The sequence below is a fragment of the Aotus nancymaae genome, unplaced genomic scaffold, assembly GCF_030222135.1.
Source record: "Aotus nancymaae isolate 86718 unplaced genomic scaffold, 86718_ANA_hifiasm-v0.15.2.pri h1tg000062l, whole genome shotgun sequence".
In the NCBI taxonomy this organism is placed as follows: domain Eukaryota; kingdom Metazoa; phylum Chordata; class Mammalia; order Primates; family Aotidae; genus Aotus; species Aotus nancymaae.
The window spans coordinates 37,622,555-37,648,558 of NW_026988476.1; the positions used below are offsets into that span (position 1 = coordinate 37,622,555).

General features: G+C 39.8%; 1 protein-coding gene across 4 annotated transcripts in view; it reads left to right on the forward strand.

Moving 5' to 3' along the window:
* SLC12A1 (solute carrier family 12 member 1) overlaps positions 1 to 23,706 on the forward strand; it is a 100,333-nt gene extending 76,627 nt beyond the window's left edge. For all 4 annotated transcript variants that reach the window (XM_064365638.1, XM_064365639.1, XM_064365640.1 and 1 more), the window contains 7 exons: positions 3,064 to 3,207; positions 6,808 to 6,939; positions 7,167 to 7,278; positions 10,452 to 10,538; positions 19,234 to 19,369; positions 21,309 to 21,376; positions 22,391 to 23,706. In XM_064365638.1, the coding sequence (XP_064221708.1) occupies positions 3,064 to 3,207; positions 6,808 to 6,939; positions 7,167 to 7,278; positions 10,452 to 10,538; positions 19,234 to 19,369; positions 21,309 to 21,376; positions 22,391 to 22,526 (815 nt within the window). In that variant the 3' untranslated portion in view covers positions 22,527 to 23,706. The remainder of the gene's footprint in view (positions 1 to 3,063; positions 3,208 to 6,807; positions 6,940 to 7,166; positions 7,279 to 10,451; positions 10,539 to 19,233; positions 19,370 to 21,308; positions 21,377 to 22,390) is intronic.
* Positions 23,707 to 26,004: the final 2,298 nt, after the last annotated feature.

The window sequence follows — 26,004 nt, forward strand, 5'->3', positions numbered from 1 at the left end:
CATACCTTCGAGCAAACTGCTGGAATCGCTCCCAGTCCGCTCAGCCAGCTGACTCCATTACAAAGGAGGATTTATCTTTTTTTCCTTCTTTGTCCAAACTAGAGATCAAAGAGCATGGCAACCAGTGGCTAAGCATAGGGTCCACTGGAGCCCACCCCACCCCACCCCACCAACCAAAAAAGAGAAGAATCCCTTCCCAGGGCAGCCTTTACAGTTGCCACACCAGAGGACTGCAAAGAGCAGGTTACCCTGCAACTGGCCCCCTGAGACACCCTAGAAGGCAAGATAGCAGCTAGCATGTTTCAAGACTGTGACAACAAAATCTAGGTACCAATGCTGCTGCTCTGGTGCAGCCTGCCATATAACCCGTATCCTTAGGGTACTCCTTTCAAAATGACATGTTGGATGGGCCAGTTTGGGGGGATTAACTTAGCATTACACCATGTGCCTCAGAGTGTTTAGGTTCATCTGATGATAAAGCGTAGGAGGGTAATAAAACAACTCTGAAATCATAATGATAAGCCACAGGAGGGTCTTCATGGTGGGAAGCACATGCAGATCTTCTTGCATATGAACCCTTTACCTTACTGGGTGATATCAGACAAGTCACCAAACCTATTCGTTTCTTCATCCACAAAATGAAGATGATAATAGTAGTAACTATCTGAGAGTTGTTTGGAAGGGAATAAAATGCAGCACGGTCCCTGGCACCCAAAGAGTGTGCAATAAATAGTAACTGCTAAAATAACTCCCAGGCATCTGAAAATACTCAATTTGTTTTGCATGACTAGGCCCATTTCCAAAAGTTGCATAAATACACTGCCTACAGAATGCAGTTCTTGCTCTTTTAGGAGCTCCGAAACACTGTGCAGAAACTTGGTTTATTCTTTTTGCAAAGCTAGGAGGGTGGGAAAGGGAAAGGGTTACAGTTTTCCATTTCACAGACGGGAAATCTGAGGCATAGAAAAAGTAAATTACTTGCCAAATGTCACATAAAGCCAGCAGCAGAGCTATAATCGGTCATGAACCCCCAGTGCAATGCAGCTTGTCTTCACCTTTCAAAAGTCAGGGGTAAGCAACTTCTGTCTGAGCTTTAATACCATCAGTCTAATTTCTCAGATTTTCTATAGCTGCTGATCTTGAGAACCTTTGAAGCTTTGGGGAAATCACATGGGTGATTTGACCTTAAATCTCATGCCACTGGCAAAAGATTAATTGCTAAGACCTGGAAAGGGGCCAGACAATTCTGTGTAGCTGAAAAGCAGCATCGTCTAGGGATGTGACTGTCCTGACAGATTTAGTTAGTACATAATTGATAAATCTAGAGTTTGTATAGCTTTGCTTCACAGAGAGATAAGGCAGTGGGCTCCGAGGATTGACATTTACAGAAGCTCTCCCAGTGTTTTGTAACACTGAATCTAGGTTTTCTGTCCTCTTCCTCTGAGCATTGCTCATTTTCTGGGACTCTGTTCTCAGCAGGTAATATGATCAGGGCATCTGACAAGAGTGCCACCTCACCCAGTGTAAGCAAGAAGCAAGAAGCCGCCTAAGTGTAGCAGTGTCATATGACTGCTTTGAAAGTCTTATTTACCCCAATCCAGTGCAGGTTGAGTCAAAGAGAGATCCAGCACATTACATAGCAGCTAGGAAATTTTCGTCACAATCAGAATCCAAAAAGATAAAAGGCATCCAGATACAACATCAAAGCTTGGATAGTGGGCCTAAACCTTGGGCGGGCAATTTTACACTGCTTGACTCCTGTTCCAGGCTAAAATGTGTCATAAGACCCTTTTAGCAATGTGAACTCTTGACAGGCACCCAGAAACCTCAGCTTTTATTTCTCTGACTTTGATCACCTACTCCACGAAGTATTTTGCTTATTGAAAGGAATTGCTGGTGGATATTTTCCATTCTAATTTGTATCCAGAGCCTATAGAGTTTATTGTAAGATTTTATTATCTTTTCTTAATCTTTGCTGTCTAGTTTTATGTTTCAATTCACGAGGCCTTGTTGTGTGTCTGATATATAGCCAGTGTACTTCTGTAATTTTGTCACTTCCAGTTGTAAAACATCTGACCCACTAGCTTAGGTCAGTAAATCAGTGGCTACAATGTGCAAGGTTTTCTGTTTGTTTGTTTTTGCATGGTGTTGAATAAGGATGGCATTAAATAGCTTCTCTTGCCCTCACAAATAAAAATCCAGTAACTTCATGTATCATAACTTAACACATAGAGCTATTTTTCTTTTCTTTTTTTTTTTTTTTTTTGAGACAGAGTCTTGCTCTGTCATCCAGACTAGAGTGCAGTGGCATGATTTCAGCTCACTGCAACCTCCACCTCCCTGGTCCAAGCGATTCTCTTGCCTCAGCCTCCCGAGTAGCTGGGACTACAGGCAAATGCCACCACACTTGGCTAATTTTTTGTATTTTTAGTAGAGACGGGGTTTCACTTGTTAGCTAGGATGGTCTCAATCTGACCTCATGATCTGCCTGCCTCGACCTCCCAAAGTGCTGGGATTACAGGCGTGAGCCACTGCGCCCAGCCATGTAGAGCTATTTTTCTAAGCTAGTTGTGACAAATTTTCTGAATACAATTTACTATGATATATTATGGAATTTTTTTTCTTTTGGAGATAGAATTTCACTCAGGCTGCAATGCAGTGGCATGATCATGGCTCACTGCAGCCTCTACCTCCCAGGCTCAGGTGATCCTCTCACCTCAGCCTCCCAAGTAGCTGGCACTACACATCACTCCCGGCTAATTTTTGTATCATTCATAGGGATGGAGTTTCACCATGTTGCCCGGGCTGATTTTGAACTCCTGGGCTCAAGTGACACACTCATCTTGGCTTCTCAAAGTACTGGGATTAAAGGCATGAGCTACCTCACCCAGGCAAAATATATTACTTTTATTAAAAGATAATATGTAAAAATCATTTTTAAAAATATATATAAACAATTATTTTATTGCATATATACCATTTTAAGTATTAAAAGTTTATAAGATTGTTTCTAGAAACTTTATAGCTTTGAGTTAAGTAGGTGATTTTGTCTTCTTTCATCAGAGGAATTAGAGAGATTAGAACAGGAGAGACTAGCATTAGAAGCCACTATCAAAGACAACGAGTGTGAAGAGGGAAGTGGAGGCATCCGAGGCTTGTTTAAAAAAGCTAGCAAGTTGAACATCACCAAGACAACGCCTAAAAATGGTAAGTACTTTTTAAAATTTGCCAGAAAGTTTACAAGATGAGTCACTATTTGAGAATCTATAAAGAGTCTGAAGTCAGCATTTAAGATGTTGGGGGCATTGAGTGTGGGTAGGAACTGAAAAATGTATTTCTAGAAGGTAGTATGGATAAAAGGTAGCAGCTATTGTTATTTATCAACATCATTAAGTACTTTGTACCATCTTACTGTCAAAAATTGTTTTTAAAACGTAATATTTGGTTTGGGAGTTAAATAGTGCTTAAGCAGATTGCATGCCATAAAATAGAAATTTCTCAGTTAAGATGGAAAGGGGATATAGAAATTTAAGAGCCAATACCCAAACTGTCTTATCCACACACACCCTTCCCTTGCAGACATTTCAGGGAACTGAAAGATGACTAATACATGCAAATACGGTATCCAGCTAGAACACTGATTTCAAAAAAAGCGTCTTTATCACAAACCAGAATGCAGGGCTTAGAACTTTATTGATACTTACAACCTGTAGATTTCATCTAAATGGTACGCTTATCTGTGAACTTCTGGTATGCAGTCCTGGGACAGAGGATCAGAGGATGGGAGAGCTTGTTATATGTTTTATAAACAGATGATTCAGACGTTTGGTTTCTGAAAATTACTTTCCAAAACGCTATCGGTTTGAGTTTAATGAGGTACACAGTGACCTCTGCTGGTCGAAAATCAGAATGTTATCAGGCATTTCTTTTTGCGCGCATGTCCTGAAGTTACTGAAGTCATACTTTGGTGTGAGGCCAGGAAAAGATGGTTTCTCTGGGAGGGTCTCCAAATCAAATAGCAGGATCCAAGTGGAGACTTAGCAGGCTTCTGGTCTAGGTTGACCGGCGCCAATCCTTTAAAGAGGCTCTTGTACAGGGCCGTCTCCTACCCTGTAAATAGTTGTCTGTTTGCTCTCCTACTATAGCCCACGTATGAAATTTCACCTATAAAATAATAGTTTATATCTCTAAAGAGAATGATGAGAAATCCAGATATTGTCCCACTTCAAATACTCTGGGCTCTTGAGTTCCGGGGATATCCCATGGGCTGTGACCTATTCCTTACAGTCCACCTTAAAATGACGTAAATGATGTGTTTGAATTCAAGCTGAAGCTACATCAGGACTTTTAGGGTGAAAATATTTAAATAAAACTGTTTCTGGCTGCTAACTACTATCTTCTTTTCTTTCTAATATTTGGTTTAATTGTGAGAAAAGTTAACAGTCCATTAAATCTGCTCTGTTAAGTGGTACAGTCTGGAAAATAATGGAAAATTCAAAAGTCATAGCCCAATAGTGTGCTCTAGCTGGGGAAAGGGAAGCATTAACCTCCTTATTATGACGCCACAACTTGTTATTTATTCTGGAAGCTTATTTCTGCATCACAATACTTGTTTTGGCAAAAAATATACTCTTCCGAAAGTCAACATGTCAAATTGTTTAGAAAAGTAGTAATATGATGTACTGTTTTAATACCTAGAAGTTTAAAAACAGCTCTAAAGTGGGCCCATTCACTACTCTGGGCTTCTGTTAGTTGTCAACTCTTTTGAGATCTAGATCAGAACCAATCCTGCCCCCAGGCATCTGAGTATGAACAGGAAGCCTCTGGATGTTCTGACTTGCCTGTAAGGGCAGAGCTTGGTCCATTTTGTAAATAAATTGTTCTCCCTCAGTGGTCCCAGAGATGTAAAAAACAATATCAGCTCATTGCTTCAGAACTGACAGACCCCAAACATGGAAACAGCACAAGATAGAACAAAGCATTTTCAGAACCTCTTAGATCAGAGAGAAAGCTCTGGAGAGGCTATCAGCCCTCCTCTAAGCACCGGACTGACACCACCTCTTTGAAATAGAGCAATAAAGTCACAACTTACAAAGACACAGATATGAGAAATGCTATGTACACTGTGGCAAAGAAACCCCTCCTGGCAAACAGGAACAACGGTCCTGCCCCAACACTGGCCTAGTTCCCTGGTACACTTTCATTGTATCCATCTTAGGGTACAAATTGCATTTAAAAATTTTTTTAACTATTTTCTATGCACCCTTAATTATAACTGAAGTAAAGGTGTTTTGTATTTCCATATTTTCTAGCTTTTATTTTCATCTAATTCACAAAGATTCAAATAGCTCAAATGGCTTTACCTTAGCTTTACAAGATTGGAAACAGGAGTAAGCGAGGCCAACTATGGGACCAAATAGTCATAGAGAATTCAAGATGCACATGGTCGCCGGGCACAGTGGTTCATGCCTGTAATCCCAGCACTTTGGGAGGCAAGGCGAGCGAATCACCTGAGGTCAGGAGTGTAAGGTTTAAACGAAGCAACTGCTTGTAAAGTTTAAATGAGGCAACTGAGGCCAGTGATCGGAATAAAGAAATTTAATCGGCTCCTGGGCAAGGTTCTGCAGTCCAACAGGAGGGGCCGGAGAAGTCGTGCTTGACTCCTCTTGGGCGTGGGTTTTATAGGGAGTGGAGGCGTTTTGATTGGTTGTGGGGAAGCAGGACGTGGGCAGGGGCAAGCTGCCATTGGCAGGTAGGCGGGATTTCCGGTGAGCGGGCCGCCCACGGGGAGTGGGACCTGGATGGGGCAAAATGCTATTGGGCAGGTTCTGGTGGGGCTTCTTTTAAATTTTGGCGGGGTTTTTCAACGGTTGGCTAGGTGCTGAGTGCAGAGGCTAGTGCAGATTTGCGTGCTGAGTGCAGAAGTGGGCGTGGAGTGGTGATGTGGTTTCTAGGCGGGGAGGCGGGGAGGCGGGTGAGCGTGTCCGAGCTCCAGGCGAGGCGACCGGCCTTACAAGGAGTTCAAGACTAGCCTGATCAACATAGAGGAACCCTGCCTGTCTCTACGAAAAATACAAAATTAGCTGGATGTGGTGGTGCATGCCTGTAATCCAAACTACTTGGGAGGCTGAGGCAGGAGAGTTGCTTGGAACCCAGGAGGCAGAGGTTGTGGTGAACCAAGATTGTATCGTTGCTCTCCAGCCTGGGCAACAAGCGCGAAACTCCATCACAAAAGGGGGAAAAAAAAAAAGATGCACATGGCCCCTGGCAAATTTTATAAACCAGACCTGAATGGAACTTAAACCAAACTAGCGCTTCATGAATGAATTCCCTAATTAAAGGATATTTCTGATTCTATAGCTTATTTCTAGAAAACCACTTGTCACATGTTCTTTAAGTAAATATAAAAATATTAATATTATTAAGTTGATTTATATCTGAGATTTGGAGAAATAGGGATATTCTGGCTATTAGCATTAATACATGCCTAAATAATAACTCCACTCTGAGACAGATTACTAAAGGTCTGAAAATAATCCATTGCTTTTTAATAAAAACTATAATCATAAAACTGTTTTACTTAACTGTTAACTGTCAATATTTTATTTAAATATTGAAGGTGGTCTAAATTATTGTGAGATTGGATTTTTACCTCTGCCTTTTGAAGAATAGAGTCACTATTTATTTTAAGTATAATAAACAGGAATCTGTGACCTTTTCTCTATTTTCACCAGTAGATTGATTAGAAAGTTATTTTGTTCCTGCCCTCAAAAGCAAACAGATGCATCAATCCCTCTTCCATTTCAGATGGCAGCATTAACACAATCCAGTCAATGCATGTTGGAGAGTTCAACCAGAAACTGGTGGAAGCCAGCACTCAATTTAAAAAGAAACAAGAAAAAGGCACAATTGATGTTTGGTGGTTGTTTGATGATGGAGGTAAAAACTTTCAGAAAATACACAAGGGAGAAGAATTTCAGTTTTGATAAACTTAAAACTGCCTAAGGAGGTATATGAGAAAATACTGGTTAGAGAATAACATTTCTGTGTTCTCCAAAGATTCGAACTATAAAGAACTATGAATGTGGCAATGAATAAAGATTTAAAGCTATTCATTTCCTCCCATTTAGATATACTCATCCTGTCTAATTTACTCTTTATTCCAGGGTTAACACTTCTTATCCCCTATATCTTGACTCTCAGAAAAAAATGGAAAGACTGTAAGTTAAGAATCTATGTCGGAGGGAAGATCAACCGCATTGAGGAAGAAAAAATTGCGTAAGTAGTTTACCACTCACGTGTTAGGTCATTTCAGAGGTTCATTGCTTTAATGCTTTAATTTTAATAACTTTAATGTCTCCGAGACATAGTAGACTTAAAGACAAAGCCACCAGAATAGGCCTCATGTTTACTTGGTTTTCTGGTCAGTAAATTATTTGCATATTTTTCCTGATCGCTGTCTTCAAGAAGGTTCTCTGACCCTCTGCTTTCCAAAAGGAATGTGCCACAGAAGCTTCGTCTCAAGTCTTGAATGGAAGATTCGTTATCTCATATAATGCTTATTTTGTTCTGACCAGTAAAAGCCTCCAAGAAAAGAAGAGCCTGAAGGAATTTGTGTCCAGTTGTTATTTTCTGGGGGAATTCAAACCTCCTAATTCATGGCAGTCACTCTTAGCACAGTATACGTAAAAGAGAACTAAATGGAGAGACTGCACCTGGATTCTAGCCCCAGCTCTGCCATCAAGGAGCTGCAGGACTTTGCAACATTTGCGAAACATATCTGGACCCCCAGTTTCTCCTTTGTAGTTTGAAAGAGTTTAAAGGGATGACTGTAGAGAACCCTTCTAAGTTAAAAAAATAAAAATGTCACAGGGTAAGTCTGTATCTTTCTCATTAATTTAGCCATTGAGAGCTGATGCCAGTTGTGAGAATAATAAGCATACTGAGAACATGACGTATCTAGAGGTCTCTGGTGGAAATCCAGAAAACCACCTTCAGCAGCTCTTATTTCCTCAGGGCATATTTAAGCTCTGAGCCCTTCCTGGAACCAGCACTTCTAGAAGTCGTAAAATAATGACAGGCTTTATTCAGTAATTTTTAATATTTTCTCTTCCCTCTTAAGATGTATTGGGCTGTGAATGTGAATATGTCTGTCTATCTATCTATCTATCTATCTATCCACACACACATATATAGTTATACATTGCTACACTGTTACATTCTGAGAAATCTGTCAGGTGATTTCATCATTTTGCAAACAAGTGTGCTTACACAAACCTAGATGGTATAGCCTACTACGCACCTAGGTTATATGGTATACACTGTTGCTCCTAGGCTACAAATCTGAGCTGAATACTGTAGGCAATTGAAACACAATGGTAAATATTTGTATATCAAAACATAGAAATGGTACAGTAAAAATACAGCATAAAAGATGAAAAATGGTCCACTTGTATAAGGCATTTACCATGAATGGAGCTTGCAGGACTGGCAGTTGCTGTGGGCGAGTCAGTGAGTGAGTGGTGAGTGAAAGTGAGGGCCCAGGACATGACTGTGCACTGCTGTAGACTTTATCAACACTGTATACTTGGGATACACAAGATTTATACGGAAATATTTTTCTTCAAAGCTGGACCTGGGAATAAAAAATACTTTTTTCAATAATAAAGTAACCAATTAACCTTAGCTTACTGTAACTTTTTTACCTTATAAATGTCTACATTTTTGACCCTTTTGTAATAACACGTAGCTTAAAACATATTGTACAGCTGTGCAAAAGTGTTTTCTTTATATCTTTATACTGTAAGCTTTTTTCTATTTTTAAAAATTTTCTTTTTAAATATTTTTGTTAAAAACTGAAACACAAGCGTGCACATGAGTGCAGGCCTCCCCAGGATCAGGATCATCAATACCACTGTCTGCCACCTCCACATCTTGTGTCCCCCTGGAAGGTCTTCCAAGGCAGTAACAGGCACGGAGCTGTCATCTCCTGTGATGACAGTGCTTTCCTCTGCAATACCTCCTGAAGCACCTGCCTGAAGCTGTTTTACAGTTCGCTTCTTTTAATAAATAGAAGGAGTACACTCTAAATAATAAAAGGCATAGTATGTAAACATATAAGCCGGTAACAATCATTTATTATTGTGATCAAGTATTATGTACTGTATGTAATTGTATGTGCTGTGTTTTTATATGGCTGGCGGTGCAGTAGGTTTGTTTACACCAGCATCACCACAAACGTGTGAATAATACGTTGTGCTATGCCATTACAACACCTATGACATCACTAGGTGATAGGAATTTTTCAATTCCATTATAATCTTATGGGACCACCATCATACATGCAGTCTGTCATTGACCAGAATGTTGTTATGTGGTGTATGACTGCATATATATTATGCATATATGTCTTTTCAATCAAAGCAATATATGTTATATATATATTGATATTATATATATATTTAATTCCACTTAAAGGGGATCATATTAGCATGGAAACTAACATAATGTCTATAATATTTTATATTTATCAAAGCTGGCTATATTTTATTGGAACAATTAGTATAATTTGAAAATGTTTTGTGACTTAGATGATAGTATGACATCAATGTTAAATTGTCCAATTTTAAAAAATCTGCTCTCTTTATATAAAAGATTGTCCTTGTTCTTCGAAACTGCTCACTGAAAAATTTAGGGGTAAAGGTGCCTGATATCTACAACTGACTTTAAAAGAATAGAGTAGATAGGTAGATAGATGGAGATAGAAGTAAATAGATAGATACATACAAAGAGAGAGAAACAAAGAAAATGGTAAATCAAATGGGACAAAATATAAATAATTGGTATCTGGAAGTTCTTTGTATTATCTTTACAACTTTTCTGTAACTTTCACATTGTATCAAAGTTATCCATTGCTGGGAAAAAAAATCTCATATAAATATATATGAGGTTGTATAATTTCATAACATATGTTTATATATTATATAACATATATAATTTATGTGTTTATAGATATAATTAATCATATATAATTTATCATATTATGCTATATTATGTGATAGCTATTTGTCAGTGGTTTGTGAGTAACTCTATAGAAATTATCACTAATATGATAGTCCATACATATTAAGACTTGCTGTCTTTCAAATCATAAGAAATGTGGACAAATTTGCATTCCATTCCCTGGGATATAAATGCAGAGTTGGATTGGCTGTTGCCAGTGTCTGCACCTAGAGGGGTTTCTTTATGCCGTCAGTGAAAGGGCTTAGCCCACACTTAATGTGTTCATCAAGTACTGTAATGAAAATCAAACACCAATCAAAAGGCCTCTGTCTGAAAGCTAAGCTGAAATAAGATGTGATTGCTTTTGATATCTTAACTCAAACACAAAACTCTTTGATTGAAAATAGTTAAATATGCAATGATGAAGTATTTGCCTTTTATATTTTCAGAATGGCTTCCCTTCTGAGCAAATTTAGGATAAAATTTGCAGACATCCATATCATTGGTGACATCAACATTAAGCCAAACAAAGAGAGGTATGAAATATTTAACAAGATCCATTGATAACCCATGGTACTGTCTCATTCTCTTTTGTGTTGATTATCAAACAGTAAAGATGTTACGTATTTACTGCAGTGACTTCTTGATAGGATCTAATAAGAAGGGCCTTTAAATAATCATAACATAGAACTAACAAGTCCATTCTAAAGGGAAGAAAAGCTTTTACAGTGAAGACGAGCCTGAGAGGGAGAACTGTTGAAACAGGTTAGTTAGTATTTTAGAGTTGCCCTTCCTGTTCTTGGTTTCTATGGCGGCAAGAGTAGCCAGAAGCGCAAGGTCATACTATTCTGACCAGAGCCATCAGGGCAAGTTTTGTTATTCAGAGTTACTCGTGGGCAGCCTGGATGGGGAGCTCTGATGGAGAAGATGTGGGAAACAGCTTGTGTCTTCTTGGCACACTGGCAATACCAACACTCCAGGGCCATTTTAGCTTTGAGGCACTAAAGACCCAACAGGTAAGGCCTGTGAATTTGGCGGGCGGACCTCTAAAACTATCTGAAGCCTGGAAAAGAAATGCATTGGCTTCAAAATAAAAAAAAAAAGAAAATGACAAAATCAAAGTAATCATTTAAATATCTTCAAAATGTGGCATTATTTTAATCCTCATTAATTGTTATATTTATCAACTCCATCATTGTCTTCGTCAGCTCAGGCTGCTCTAACAAAATGCCGTGGACTGGATGGATTAAACAACAGATACTTATTTCTCATGGTTCTGGCAAAGTTCTGGGAAGTCCAAGTTCAAGGGTGTAAGAAGATTGCTAACTTACTCAGTTTCCTTTGCGGGCCCTCTTCCTGGTGTGTAGACGGCCACCTCCTTGCTATGTCTTCCCTTGGGTGAGAATTCTGCTCTCTCTTTCTCTTCCTGTGAGGACACTAATCTTTTAATAGGGAACCTATTTGTGGTTTTTTTGAGATGTGATCTCACTCTTTCGCCCAGGCTGGAGTGCAGCAGTACAGTCTCAGCTCACAACAATTTCTGCCTCCTGGGCTCAGGTCATTCTCCCGCCTCGGCCTTCTGTAGGGCTGATGGCCCACAGGTTCTTGGGGTATCCCTTATGCTGTGCTGAGGTGCAGGATCCGAGAAATAAAGAGACAGGACACAGAAGTACAAGGAAAATGCAGCTGGGCTCAGGGGGCCACACCACCTATGAGTGGAGTCAGGTGAGGCCCCGAATGTCCAGAAGCATGAGTATTTATTGTGTATAGGTTAGGGGGCAGGGCAGTGAGTGAAGTCATCTTTAAGGATACTGATAGGGGCCAGGCGCAGTGGCTCACACCTGTAATCCCAGCACTTTGGGAGGCCAAGGCGGGTGGATCACGAGGTCAAAAGATCGAGACCATCCTGGTCAACATGGTGAAACCCTGTCTCTACTAAAAATACCAAAAAAAAAAAATTACCGGGCATGTTGGTGCATGCCTGTAGTCCCAGCTACTGAGGAGGCTGAGGCAGGAGAATTGCTTGAACCCGGGAGGCGGAGGTTGCGGTGAGCTGAGATTGTGCCATTGCACTCCAGCCTGGGTAACAAGAGTGAAACTCCGTCCCAAAAAAAAAAAAAAGGATACTGATAGGGTCGTGAGCAATAAAACAAGGGGTCCACCCCCATTAGGTCACCTAGGCTGGGAGGTGGACAGTGCGCAGCAAGGGGTCCATTCCCATTAGGTCACTGAGGCAAGGGCCGTGTGTAGTAAGGGGTCCGTACCCATTAGGTTACCGAGGCATGGAGGTGGGCCATGCACAGTGAAGAGGGTGCAGTGTGCAATACCTCTATCTATGGGCAAGCTACTAAGAAGATTTAAAGGAGGATGCTTTAAGTCACATAGCAGTGACAGAGCTGTCAGGGGCTACACCACCTGCTGGCAGCTTCCAATGAGTTCTATAGGGGAATGCTTTTCGAGCAGCACAGTAACAAGAGCTGATAAAGTTTACAGTCACCAAGATGCGATTGCCAGTTTGAGGGCGGCCTTCCACAAGAACTGGAGCAAGGTCCTACAACCCCTTTATCAGGAGGAGTGGCTATTGCCCCAAGCCTGCCATACAGCGGGTATCTTTACAATACTGAACGCTGCCACCTGGGCCATGGATTCTTGTCTGGGTATAACTGTTTTTCCCTTAAATCATGCTCTGCACTGTGTCTGCTCTAGGCATTCCTCTGATTATAAACTAAGATATAGATATATAGATAGATAGATATTTCCATATATATACATGGAAATAACTGAGTGCTAAGATCTTCTTTAGCACTCATTCTATGAACTAATATATGATTATATACAGAGGATTGTATAAACGGAAATAACTGAGCAGTAGCACTATAAACCGAGATACTCTCCAAGCCCTAATTCTATAAACTAATATATGATTATATAAAAGATTATATAAAAGGAAATAACTGAGTAGTAACACTATAAACTGAGATATTCTCCAGGTCTTAATTGTGCCAGGATTCTGCTTAGCTATCCTTCCTCGGTATCTATATGGGGGTTACCCACAGCCTCCCGGGTAGCTGAGACCACAGGCACGTGCTACCACACCGGCTAATTTTTTGGTAGAGACAAGCTTTCGCCATGTTGCCGAGGCTGGTCTCAAGCTCCTGAGTTTAAGCAATCTGCCCGCCTTAGCCTCCAAAAGTGCTGGGATTATAGGCACAAGCCATCGCACTTGGCAACACTGATATTTGAAAACATTGTAGGTTGGATCTTCACAGTAGTTTGTAAGGGTGCAAGAAGATTGTTTAGAAACCATAGCCAATTATAAATTAAATGAAATATTTAGAGTTATCATTTAGCAATTATAAAATGTCTTCAATTGTTTATAGTCCAAAATCATATTTTCTGTTGCATTCAGATGCAATTAAATACATTTGATTTCATGTGGAGTGGGGCCTCCAAGAGGAATCATACAGAGGGATGTGAAGGTCTTGGAATGGCTTAGATTATCACAGTTCTGTCAAATCTCTTCCGTTTTCTGTTGACCATCATTTCTTCTTCCTTTTGTACGTCCTGATGTGTTGTAATTCCACAGTTTTCAAGACTTCTTGCCTCTTGTTTTGACTTATTATTGTTCTATATGAGCTTAATAGCTAACTGAAAATTATTCCAATTTAAGATGCATTCTTACTGATGAAACAAACTTGAATTTCATGTTCTTTGAGGTTATTCATGATCCTTCCAGGGTGGTGGGTCAGTTAAAATGGCTTCACAAAACACCTTAACTGCAAGGCATGGTGGTTCACACCTGTAACCTCAGCACTTTGGGAGGCCAAGACAGGAGGATCGCTTGAGCCCAGGAGTTCCAGAGCAGCCTAGGCAACACAGCAAGACCCCCCAAAAATAGCAAAAATTTGCCAGGCTTGGTAGTGTATGCCTGTAGTTCTAGATAGGAGGCTGAGGCAGAAGGATCACATGAACTCGGGCAGTCAAGGCCGCGGTGAGCCACGATCACCCCACTGTACTGCAGCCTGAGTGACAGAGTGAGACCTTGTCTCAAAAAAAAAAAAGAAAAAGAAAAGAAAAAAGAGGCAAGCACAGTGGCTCACACCTGTAATCCCAGCACTTTGGGAGGCCGAGGCAGGCAGATCAAGCCTGACCAACATGGTGAAACCCCGTCTCTACTAAAAATACAAAAATTAACCAGACTTGGTAGTGGGCACTTGTGATCCCAACTACTTGGGAGGCTGAGGCAGGAGAATCGCTTGAACCCAGGAGGTGGAGGTTGTAGTGAGCCAAGATCATGCCACTGTACTCCAGCCTAGGCAATAGAGCAAGACTCCATCTCAAAAAAAAAAGAAAGAAAAATACATTAATTGTGATAAGAAAGCTATAATTGACAGGGTTAAACTGTTTGTTACTTTGTGGTATTTCTTTACATCATACTCTAATGCCTTACATTCTTATATTTCTACAGTTCCAAATACAGAAGAAAAGTTAAGAACATGTCATTCTCATTGATAAATGGAATTAACATTCTGATATGAACTGGGTTGTCATACAATAATCTCTGGTAGCCTTCCACTTTTTATTCAAAGAATTTCCTTTCCCTTTGTCATTGCACTCTCTACGTCACTGCATTTTGACATTTGCATTTTCTGTTATCCAGTGGGTAGACACTGTGTCTACAGACTTCGGATTTTCCATAAGCCCTAACTTAATGCTGGGCCTGAATTATTCACCCACTACTTTTTTTTTTCTTTTTGAGACAGGATCTCACTCTGTCATCTACACTAGGTTGCAGTGGCACAATCATAACTCACTTCAGCCTCTAATTCCTGGGCTTAGGAGATCCTTCTGCCTCAGCCTCTTGAGTAGCTAGGTCTATAGGCATGAGCCGCTATACCCAGCTTTTTTTTTTTTTTTTGGTAGAGAAAAAAATCTCACTGTGTTGCCATGACTGGTCTCAAACTCCTGGGCTTAATTGATCCTGTCACCTTGGCTTCTCAAAGTTTTGGGATTACAGGCATGAGCCACCACATCTGGCCTCATCCACTTCTTATAACCAAATTCTTCTTGCTGTTGTTGGTCTTATCCTTAGCTAAGCATTATCAGTGTTTACTGATTAATTTGTCCCTCTATTTCTCTGTCTCTTTACTTGTCAATCCAATTTTCTCTACCCAAGTCCTTGTTTCCTTCCCCTTCTTTTATACTAGTCTCTGTCCAGCTGCCATGGTCACCACCCTGCATAGCCGCCCTTTCTGTCCTGTCACTGGGGAGGCTGATATACCTCTTCCATTAACCAAGCCTCTTTACTCTTTGAATACTTTTCATAGTCTGGACACTCTTCTTCTTACTACTCCGATCTTTGTCCCATGATGTCCTCTTCTGATGTCTACCATGTTAATTTGGCATTTGTCATATGTCCTCATTATCCTGGAATAAAGAGAGTTAATTTTTTGTCAGTAAATAGTTTCCAAATTTTTGGAGATTTTCTCTCTGTTATTTCAAGGTATTAAGGAAAATGTAGAAAAAACAAATCCATTCTTAATGAAATAAAAAAATCCTTGTGGCCAGTATACCCTGCTGAAGAAAGAAGAGGCCACCAGAAGGAGTGTGCTAGAAGAGACATCGTCCTCTCTTCAGCTTCCTGCCATAAGTGATGCCATATGACTTTATAAAACAGTCGATATCTGATGTTGGCAATGGCTGTTCCAATACCTGAAAGTAACCCTATTGTAGAACACAGTTTGGTCATTCAATAAATCTCACAGATGGCCACCAGTAGCCCATCTGGCACATTTGTAATACCTTAATTAAGGCAACTCCCCTGGACGGTCTAATCCGGGAAAGAGAACTCTTCCTCCGGGCTGCTGTAGCGCCAGACCCAGGGACTAAGGCTTAGAGAATAGAAGGAACACTGGCCCAATTTCAGCTCCCACTTGGACCTTGGCCAGGCAGCCCTTACTTGCTGTTAACACTATCCCTTGATCACTATTCTTTCTTGGTCGTCAGGTAATACAAAATGTCAAAAATAGTTTGTCAATGATTTCCATGTTGGAGGCTAATTTTAAACGCCCTCAAATTGCCTTTAATAAATCTTTCGACTACCCATAAAACATCAGTAAGTTTTGATGGAGGAATTTTATCACAGCAACATTATCTATAAACATAGTAGGGCCAGGGTGAAAGGGAGTACAGAAGCAAAGTTAATGAGAAAATAATTGAGCCAGGAGAAACCGAAAAGCTCTTGTGGTTAAATTCCATTTTTTATTGTATGGACTGAATTAAAAGTCATAGGGCAAAAAGACAACAATCTTTATGTGGAAATCGAAGAAAAACTAGAAGCAATTAAGTAGATAATTTAAAGATGTTAGAGTAGTCCCAGAAACAACTGGTACATTATTTTGAGAGAAGAAATTTTATGTGGACTTGGAAGGAAAATATTATGCAATTTAAAAAATTTTAGACTTTTTTATGAGGAACAAGGATGTGGAAGGCAGAGCAGCTATTGCTTTTTTAAAAAGTGAATTATTATTTATATTTAATAGCACGTAACACTTATTCTATAATCAGTTAAAAGTACTTATAAGGAAAAAAATCAGATTTAATGAGAATCAAAATAGAAATCTTTTTTTTTTTTTTTTGAGATGGAGTCTCATTCTGTCACCCAGGCTAGAGTGCAGTGGCATGATCTCAGCTCACTGCAACCTCCACCTCCTAGGTTGAAGCAATTCTCTTGCCTCAGCCTCCCAAGTAGCTGGGACTACAGGCACACGCCAACACACCCAGCAAATGTTTGTGTTTTAATCACCACCATATTGGCCAGGCTGGTCTCAAACTAGTGACCTTGTGATCCACCCGCCTCTGCCTCCCAAAGTGCTGAGATTATAGGTGTGAGCCACCGCACCCAGCCAAAATAGAAATCTTGAGCTATGTCAGGATCCCCTAGCTAGGAGAATGAAAAATGGCGCTCAAGGATGAGCCCAAGGATAGACAAATCAAAGATTAAAGCAGAGAAGGAACAGTAAGAATTCATAGAAAAAGAATGGGCAAATACAGCCCCATTACTACCTCCTGTGTCACTTAGCATGTTTCAATTGCAAGTAAAAGAAAACTTAACTCACAGTGATTTTGACAATGGGAATTACTTTCATATATAACTTAAAAATAGAAGCATAGTTTGGATTTCAGGCTAAGTTTAATCTAGAAGGTTAATTTTGTAATCAAGGACTAATTTTCTTGCAGTCTCCCTACTTTTTTTTTTTCTAAAAGCATCCATCAAAGTTGATTTCACTTATAAAAACAAATGGACTATCAATTGCAACCAGGACTACCTACTTGTTCATGTATGTTCTATAAAAGAGAAAGTTTGTCTCTTCCCAGATCACTGAGCTCAGTGTCCAGGGCTCCATTCTGGGTTCACTAACCTAAGCCACTGAGCCATTACTGTGGTCAGCATAATAGTGGGTGCTTATCAGTTCAAGTTTACCTGTGTTAAGTGCCCACCCTGGCTGGTCACTGTGGAAGAAGGCATAGAGTTGTGCTGATTGGCTGATGTTGTCATTGGAGTTATTCCCACTGAAACTACAATGAGGAAAATGTAGTACGGATGATGGGGAGACAACCAGCAACCTCTACTCCACCTTCTATTTCTTAGGAAACTATTTTTGTACTGTGCTTTCTAACAAGGATTTGGACTGAGCTGCAAAGAAACTCTTATCCTGATTAAAATAAGCATGTGAATAACTTAAACAGAGAGCCTCTTCCATTGCTAATCTCAATCCCATGGCCGCTGAGTAAAGTGAATGTCTTGCCTTTCCAAGGCACTGCATGCTTTTCAAAGTACTGTCACCCAAATCATCACAGTGACTCTCAAACCAGTTTCTAGCAGCCATTGTTATTCCCCTTTTATAGCCTAGAATATCCAGGCCAAGGAGGACAATGCAAGAGCTAGAGGAGAACCCAGACCCTATTCTCTGAGGCCAGCACCTTTCCACAGTAATGACCATTCCCAAAGGTCTCTAAAGGCATGACACTGTTGAAATAGGAAATAAAAGCTGAAAGAATAATAGGGCCTATCAATCTTAATCTTTCCCTGTCTTTGCCTACCTTTCTAAATAAGTCAATGCAATAGAAGTCTAATGCATTAAGTATCTTTTCAGTCTCTTAACAAAGGCTCACTAGTAGGACAATCCTGCTCCTTTGTCATCTCTGCACTTTTATGTGCAAGTCCTCAATCAGGCCAGTTGTTGAGATAATTGAACTCATTACTTCATATTTTCATTTCTTGACCTAACAGCATATCGACTCTAATTATCATTCATTCCAAAATTACTAAATTATGACTAAGCTACATTATATGAAACCAAAGAAATTGTTCATACTTGAGATCATCTTAAAGTAGCATACTAGAGACAACTACTGCCATAAATTGTAAGTTTTACTTTGTGTCATTGTTTTTAAAAATAAATCTTATGAGGCTCTTATAAGTAATTTTTAAAATGTACTATAGCTCTTAGCTGCTAGTTTTCTCCTTAGCAATTTCTTTTTAAATGTTCTAACATAGCCTCAGATTCTTAGGCATTAAAACATTATTGATTTTTGTTCTTCCTCCGAACATGAACCTGAATAATACTCATTTGAAAATCTCAGACAGCAACATCAAACAACAAAAAGACAAGGGGAGCATTGTTTGCAGCAAACATCCACACTGTTCTACAACCATTCAACTTGTGGGAGCCCTTGCTGTTCTCCTCCTACCTGCCCTGAGTGGGAGTTGCCATGTGGACTAAGGGTGAGGGTAGCCATATCCAACTCCCATTGACCCTAGTTCATCTCCTACATTAATTGATAAATCTCTCCCATAGAGTCTGTACAATAAGCAGGTGGAAACTCATTTGTGTGCTAAAGTGTCTATATTGCAACCATGTCTTTGACTATACTATGCAGAAAATGTATTTGCAGAACAATTATTACCTATGTGTTTGTTAATATTGAAGATCTAATACCTAATAGGCTAACAAGGCCTCAAACACACTAAGGCCTTTCCTTGGGAAGGGAGGGAGTACTATGGCCACGGTTTTACTCGCAGTAAATTCCCTGGAAAGTAATTCTTAGAGGATTTGCATGACATTCAGCTCTGATTCCACAGCCAGCAGAGCCAGTCATACCTGGAGTATCTGTGAAATAATGAGTTAGTTTCCTACTGTGAGGCCTCCTTTATAATTCAAATTTTAGCTGGAAAGTCTTTGAAGAGATGATTGAGCCATATCGTCTCCATGAAAGCTGCAAAGATTTAACAACTGCTGAGAAATTAAAAAGAGAAACTCCGTGGAAAATTACAGATGCAGAACTGGAAGCAGTCAAGGAAAAGGTAAGGACTGTCTTCCTTAAGTTTTTTGCTTTCTAACTAGCTGAAAAAGGAAACAGTAGTTGATTTAAAGACAAAGAAGGAATATATTTATTGTCAAATGTCATTATTCAAGATCCAAGGTTTCTGCATTTTTCAGGTGCTTTTCTATCATTTACTGGATACGATTATTTAGAAAACTGTTTTCATTTTCCCCATAAGGTCAATTATTATTTAAAACTTAAAAAATAGGTTATTGGTACAAATTGTGAAGTCTCCTTTCAAATTTAATTTTAAAGAACAGGAGACAGACCCATCAGCCTAGCATAATTTGAGTCAATATGTGTGCAAAGTTGATAAAGTTAGATTGACTCACAATTTAACACAGTAACAAATAATTTTAACCTGATGAAGCAAAGGCTATGAAAAACTTATAAAGGCATCTGAGGAAATATATGATATGACAGGAAGAATGAATATGGAAGCTGGATCCAGCACACATCGTGAGATGGATGTAAAATGGTAAACCTTTCGACAGAGCCCAGTAAGATGGGAAATGCCTTCTGTCCTGAGCCCAGTGAAGTTGGTGATAGTAAGAATAATGCAAAGGGCAGGGGGTTAACAACTAGGTAGAAGAATTGACACCTGAATTGGACAGAAATGAAAAGGGACCACAAGAACTTCTAAACTACAAAATCTTGAGTGCTTTTACAGGAGTACTCAAGTACTGCTAATCTCGTTGTACCATAAGTATAATTGCAGGCATTTACAAAGTTAGAAAAAAATCTTAGGGCTGGGTGTCCTAAGATTTACTCACACACATAATCTCAGCACTTTGGGAGGCTGAGGTAGGAGGATTGCTTGAGCCCAGGAGTTTGAGACCAGCTTGGTTAACAGGGTGAAACCCCTCCTCTACAAAAAATACAAAAATTAGCATGGACAGGTAGCATGTGCCTGTAGTCCCAGCTACTTGGGAGGCTAAGGCAGGAGGATCACTTGAGCCCAGGGGGCAGAGGTGAGCCGAGATTGTGCCATTGTACTCCGGTCTGGATGACTGGAGTGAACCCCTGTTTCAAAAAAAAAAAAAAGAGAAATCTTAGGATAAATCGGGTTAATCAATTTAAAAGCTCATAACTCTTCGGGTGGGATTTTATTTTACTGGAACATGTGGGCTTTTGGACAGTGAAGTCCAGATAAGTGCCACCCTGAGACCCTGACCCCTGGGGCCCACAAGCCTTTGCTTGGACTGACTGCGCACTGTACCCTACATAAACTACATTAGGAGCTGAACTTGGAAAAATTTGAGCAAGAAATACTCAAAGCCTTTTAGATTTAGTGGAAAAAAAAAAAGAGAGACTGAACTAGAATCAAAAAGTCTGTGTGTAATAAACTTCCTACTTTTAACAAAGTTTTATATAATTGAGCTAATCACTCATCTGCGCCTTGGTTCCAGTGAAATAAAATAATAAATATTACTCTCATCACTGCAAAGTGTTATTTTTCCAAGTGAGTCTTTTGGCGGCTTTTTAATTGAAGCCAGCCCTCTGTGCTTACAGAATATTCAGAGAGCTTAATGAAAGGCAGACTAGAATATAATCTATGTTCTTGGAGAATCAAATTGGTATCAAGATTCAATCCGTTTTCTTTAACAGAAAACCTATTGCCTCAAATTGGTCATTCTCACCTTCTTTTTAATGTTATCTATGCTGCTTGCTTCCCCCTCCCTAGAATTTAACAAGCCACTACAAAATGAAAATCTTTGTAATGTGTTTTATTCTTAATATTTCTAAAATTTCTCATGAGGTTTTAAAACACTTAAGTTTTAAGCCTGAAAAAGTTATTGTAATTTTTACACATTTTTAAGATGAGATTTTCTGCTTGTTCATGATTTGCGGTAAAAAAATAAATTCTCATTCATAATTCTAGTAGAACTGTACTCAACAAATCTGAATATTGCCCACAGAGTTACCGCCAAGTTCGACTGAATGAACTCTTACAGGAGCACTCAAGAGCCGCTAATCTCATTGTCCTGTAAGTATCATTGCAAGCATTTGAAGAATGTTAGAAATAAATCAGGATAAATGGGTTAATCCATTTAAAAGCTTACGACTCTTCAGGTGGGAATTTTGTTTTTTTTGGGGGAACAGGTGGGATTCTTAGACAGTAAAGAAAGGTAAGTGCCACCCTGAGACCCTGACACCTCAGGCCCATGAGCGTCAGAGAGCCTCGATTCGACTTGCTGTCCACCATGCCTTATCCAGAGGTGTGTGCCCATCTAGTAAGACCATGCTCCAGGAACCTAAGACCCTGGACTTCCCTGCCTAACAGCTGCAAGTCAGCCACCACAGCTCACAGGCCCCTTCCCTGGGTGTGTGTCCCTGAGCCACTGTGCCCATGGCAGGTTCATGAGACTCCTTGTAGTGTAGGAAGAGGCCAGGGTAGGAGAAAAAGGCAGAGCCATTTCCATGTTCACTCTTTACACTCTGGTTGTGTCTACTGAAAATGTGTGTTTGTTTACTTAAAGATTGGTATTTAAACATGAAAACCTCCAACGACTTCACATTTATACCTCATGAATTGACTCCTGTGTATAAAGATAAATATGTCTTTACGTAATGTAGACTGGGAAAACTATCCATCAAAGATATTGTAGGATGGTCTCCTGAATTAGGTGGTAGGGTTCCAGTAGATGGTTTCTGAGGTTTTTCCCAAATGTAAGACATTTAAATTATTGGAAAAAATCATTTACACCAAAAAGGTGGGCAGGTATTAATTGATCAAATTCCCTATTCAAAGAAAAGTGAAAATGTACATTTCTGTTTTGTCTTTACAATACTTAAGCCTGTTTTTCTGGCTTATAGGTATTTGTATTGCCTAAGAAATACATCAGTTTGATACCTATAGTAATAATAATTTCAGTGCTTTCATTTGGGGTTAAGGTAAAAGTTAAGGCTGCCGGTTATTAAATAGTTCAGAAATGCTATTGCCGTTACTACCTATAGTAATTTTCACTTTCATTTTTAAATTTTTCTTTCATGTCACTAGGAGCCTTCCAGTGGCAAGAAAAGGATCCATATCGGATTTGTTGTATATGGCTTGGTTGGAAATCCTCACAAAGAACCTCCCACCTGTCTTACTAGTTAGAGGAAATCACAAAAATGTCTTGACATTTTACTCTTAAAACATGAAAGATTAGAATACATTTAACCAAATGTATGTACAATTAAACATGTTCCAGTACTTTATGCTGTAAATCTAATCTATGGATATGCAAACCTCTGGAGATTATCCTACCAGATTCTACATATATTGCATCATTTTTTTTTAATTATTCGTTAATGCAAGCTTTTTTCCCTCTTACCTGCTTAAGGGGTTGCCAAAGCGAATGCTATCCCTAGAAAAACATTTTTGTCTTTGCTGTTGATAAACAAGAAAATCAAGGAAATTCACATTGGCTCATGCTCATGAAAACCACCAATGTGATTATAAACTTCTCTAGACAAACAATCTTTTGTTTTTAGAGCGTTTGCTTCTCAGCCCTAGTATAGGTCTCAGCCCCACAGCAGGGTCTCAATAAATGCTTATTGACCGGCTGGCATAGTAACCACGGGTTGTTATCAAAGGAAAAGACCAATAGGGTGGGGAACATAATTATACTTGGCCCCCTCAGAGGCTTATACCTACAAAGCAGATTTAAAAATCAATAACTGAAAACTTTAAGAAGTACTTGAGTCTACAAAATGTTCAAAGCAGTTACCTAAATAAGGCTATTTAATGTAACAGATTATATACTTAAAGTGATCTGAGCAATCATTGATGACATATGGCTTAAATTTACCGCTGCCAGAAAAGTATATTAACTAGATTACAGGATACCATATACTCCAACAAAATGAAATATATTCTGTTCTCAACATATAAACTTTAATTGTACTTCCTATCAAATATTTTGAAATTTCCATCATAGCATTACTTTGCATATTTTTTCTAATTAAATGGTTAGTACAGATGAAATCTTTATAGATGACTTGAAAACCAAGTGCCACAAATTTTCAAACCATTAGTAAGAAATATATCCTGAATCATATATTTAGTTACTTTCTGTAGTGATTGTATGGATTTAAAAGAATAATTAAAATGTAAAGTTGAAAAACTTGCAAAATTTGGAATATATAGGTACTGATTTTTTTTTCATTTTTGTTAGTATGTCTATAATACTTAATCACATTGACAAACCAATGAAAAAACTGTTTTTCTGATGAACAGCTTGATTTTTCTCCTTGACATGTTTTGACTGTTCATTCTAGCTGAAAAAATATGTGAAAAAAAAATGAACCTGAAATAAAAACACTCAAATTCGATTGCTTTGGCCTAGGTCGTGTTTTTGCTTTTAGTCACTAAAATTGTGGTGCAATGGTATATCAGATGTGAGCCTGAAGATTTCCATCAGTGGCCTCATCTGCAGTTATTTAAAGCTGGGATTCAAGAGCAGGAGTTCCTAACCCAGCCTCTCTGCTCAGAAGAATGACCAGAGGAAAAGCGAGACCATCAGCAAAGCTAGAGCAGCTGGATATCCCTGTTAAAAATCCAGGGCCACTGTGCTTAACTCTGCCCTCAATAAAACCTTCTCTCTTGAGCACCATGGACCTGAAATCCAAATGCCTAACCTCAGCTTCATCTGGGTCTGACACTTGTCTGAAATACTTGAGGGTCTCTGGAAAAGGTGAGAAGTAATAAGACTTCTTTAACAGGCCATTCCAGCTCTTGTTTCTTGCCACGCTGCTGCAAGTTGGGTTTCCTGGGAAACAGACTCCAGAGTCAAAGTTTATCTTGATCCCTTGAGGATCAACACCTGAGGGAGGGAGGGGAAGAAACAGGAAACGTAGAGGTAAGCAGTGAGCTAGGATGCAGGCCCAAGGACAGCCTCAGCTGACCCTACAGAGAGTCGTCCCAAGCAGAGCAGAGAGGGCCAGGCCTTTGTATTCTGCTTTTATCGGTTATTGTATGGAGGCTGCCTGGGAAGGGGTGTGACCTCGGGGGCAGGGGGTGCATGGGGCAGCCCTGTGCAGCAGAGGGAATCCCTCAAGAGCCTGGCAAGGAAAGTCTGTATGTTCACAGCACTCCTGGCTATTAGGGCAACAAGCTCTTCATTAAACAAGGTCTGGGTAGGATGGAAGGGGTCATATAAAGCAGTAGAAACTGAGTTACTGAATTTCCTGAGGGCTACTAGCAAGAAGGTGACTGAGTGTAGCCCTTGAATTCCAGATTCAGGGTTGGGTGGCTGTAAGGGACTAGAGATCTTGAGGTCAAGAGCAACTGTATTGGGAACAGATTAGGAGAGCAGAAAGTCAAAAGGATGGGGCTCCGGTCACAGAGCAGCAGATTTGTCTGGCCTTTGGTGCTCTACTGTTGTCCTTTGCCTCACCCAACTCTATTGACCCAGCCACCCATCTCCATGTCTACACTCAGGTTTCTGAGCAAGAAGAACATTCCACAATCATGTGCATTGGTGTCTGACTGTCGCTGTCTCTTCACTTTGTGCATGTTTCTTATCATCGTCCCCACCCTTTTCTCACAATGACTTCATCACTTTTTCAGTGCTCTCTCTGCTCCCATCCCCACAAACACAGACATATTCATAGACGCACAATTTATTTCATAGACAGTGCCATACTGGGAGCATCGTCCTATGAGTTTTTCACTTAAGACTCAATTGTAGAAATATTTCAATGGAAGCTTTATTTATTTATTTATTATTTAGAGATAAAGTCTGGCTCTCTCACCCAGGATGGAGTGTAGTGGTGCGATTATAGCTCGCCATAACCTCAAACCCCTGGGCTCAAACAGTTCTCCCACCTCAACTTCCTGAGTAATAGGACTACATTCATGTGCCACCATACCTGGCTAACCTTTTCAATTTTTTTTTGTAGAGACAGGATCTCACTATGTTGCCCAAGCTGCTCTTGAACTCCTGGCCTCAAGCAATCCTCCTGCCTTGGCCTCCCAAAGTGCTGGGATTGCAAGCATGAGTCACCATACCAGGCCTTCAGTGGAAGCTTTAAAGAGAGAGTATAAATTCTTGGAGAGCACCATAGCCCTGGTAAATTAGAATCTCTGGGAGTGGAACTGAGGGACCTGTATGTTCTGATGATCTGCAAGATTTTGAAACTCCTGCTCCGTGAGCAGTCCCTCCCATTTCCATGATTTCATTTCCACTACATGCTGGTGTCTCCTAAATTTACATTCTTAACTCAGATCTCTTCTGAGTCTCAGATCCATATATTTAAACATCAGTTTTCTTGATGTTTCTCTCTAGGTGACCTGCAGACACCCTAAATGCAGATTGACCAGACTTCTGTAAAACACACACACACATACACTAGAGAATGGCATCTAATTCTCTTTCTCTTTTTTTTATTTTTTATTTTTATTGCATTTTAGGTTTTGGGGTACATGTGAAGAACATGCAAGATTGTTGCATAGGTGCATACGTGGCAGTGTGATTTGCTGCCTTCCTCCCTTTCACCTATATGTGGCATTTCTCCCCATGTTATCTCTCCCCAACTCCCCACCCCCCGCTGTCCCTCCCCTATTTCCCTTCAACAGACCCCAGTGTGTAGTGCTCCCCTCCCTGTGTCCATATGTTCTCATTGTTCAAC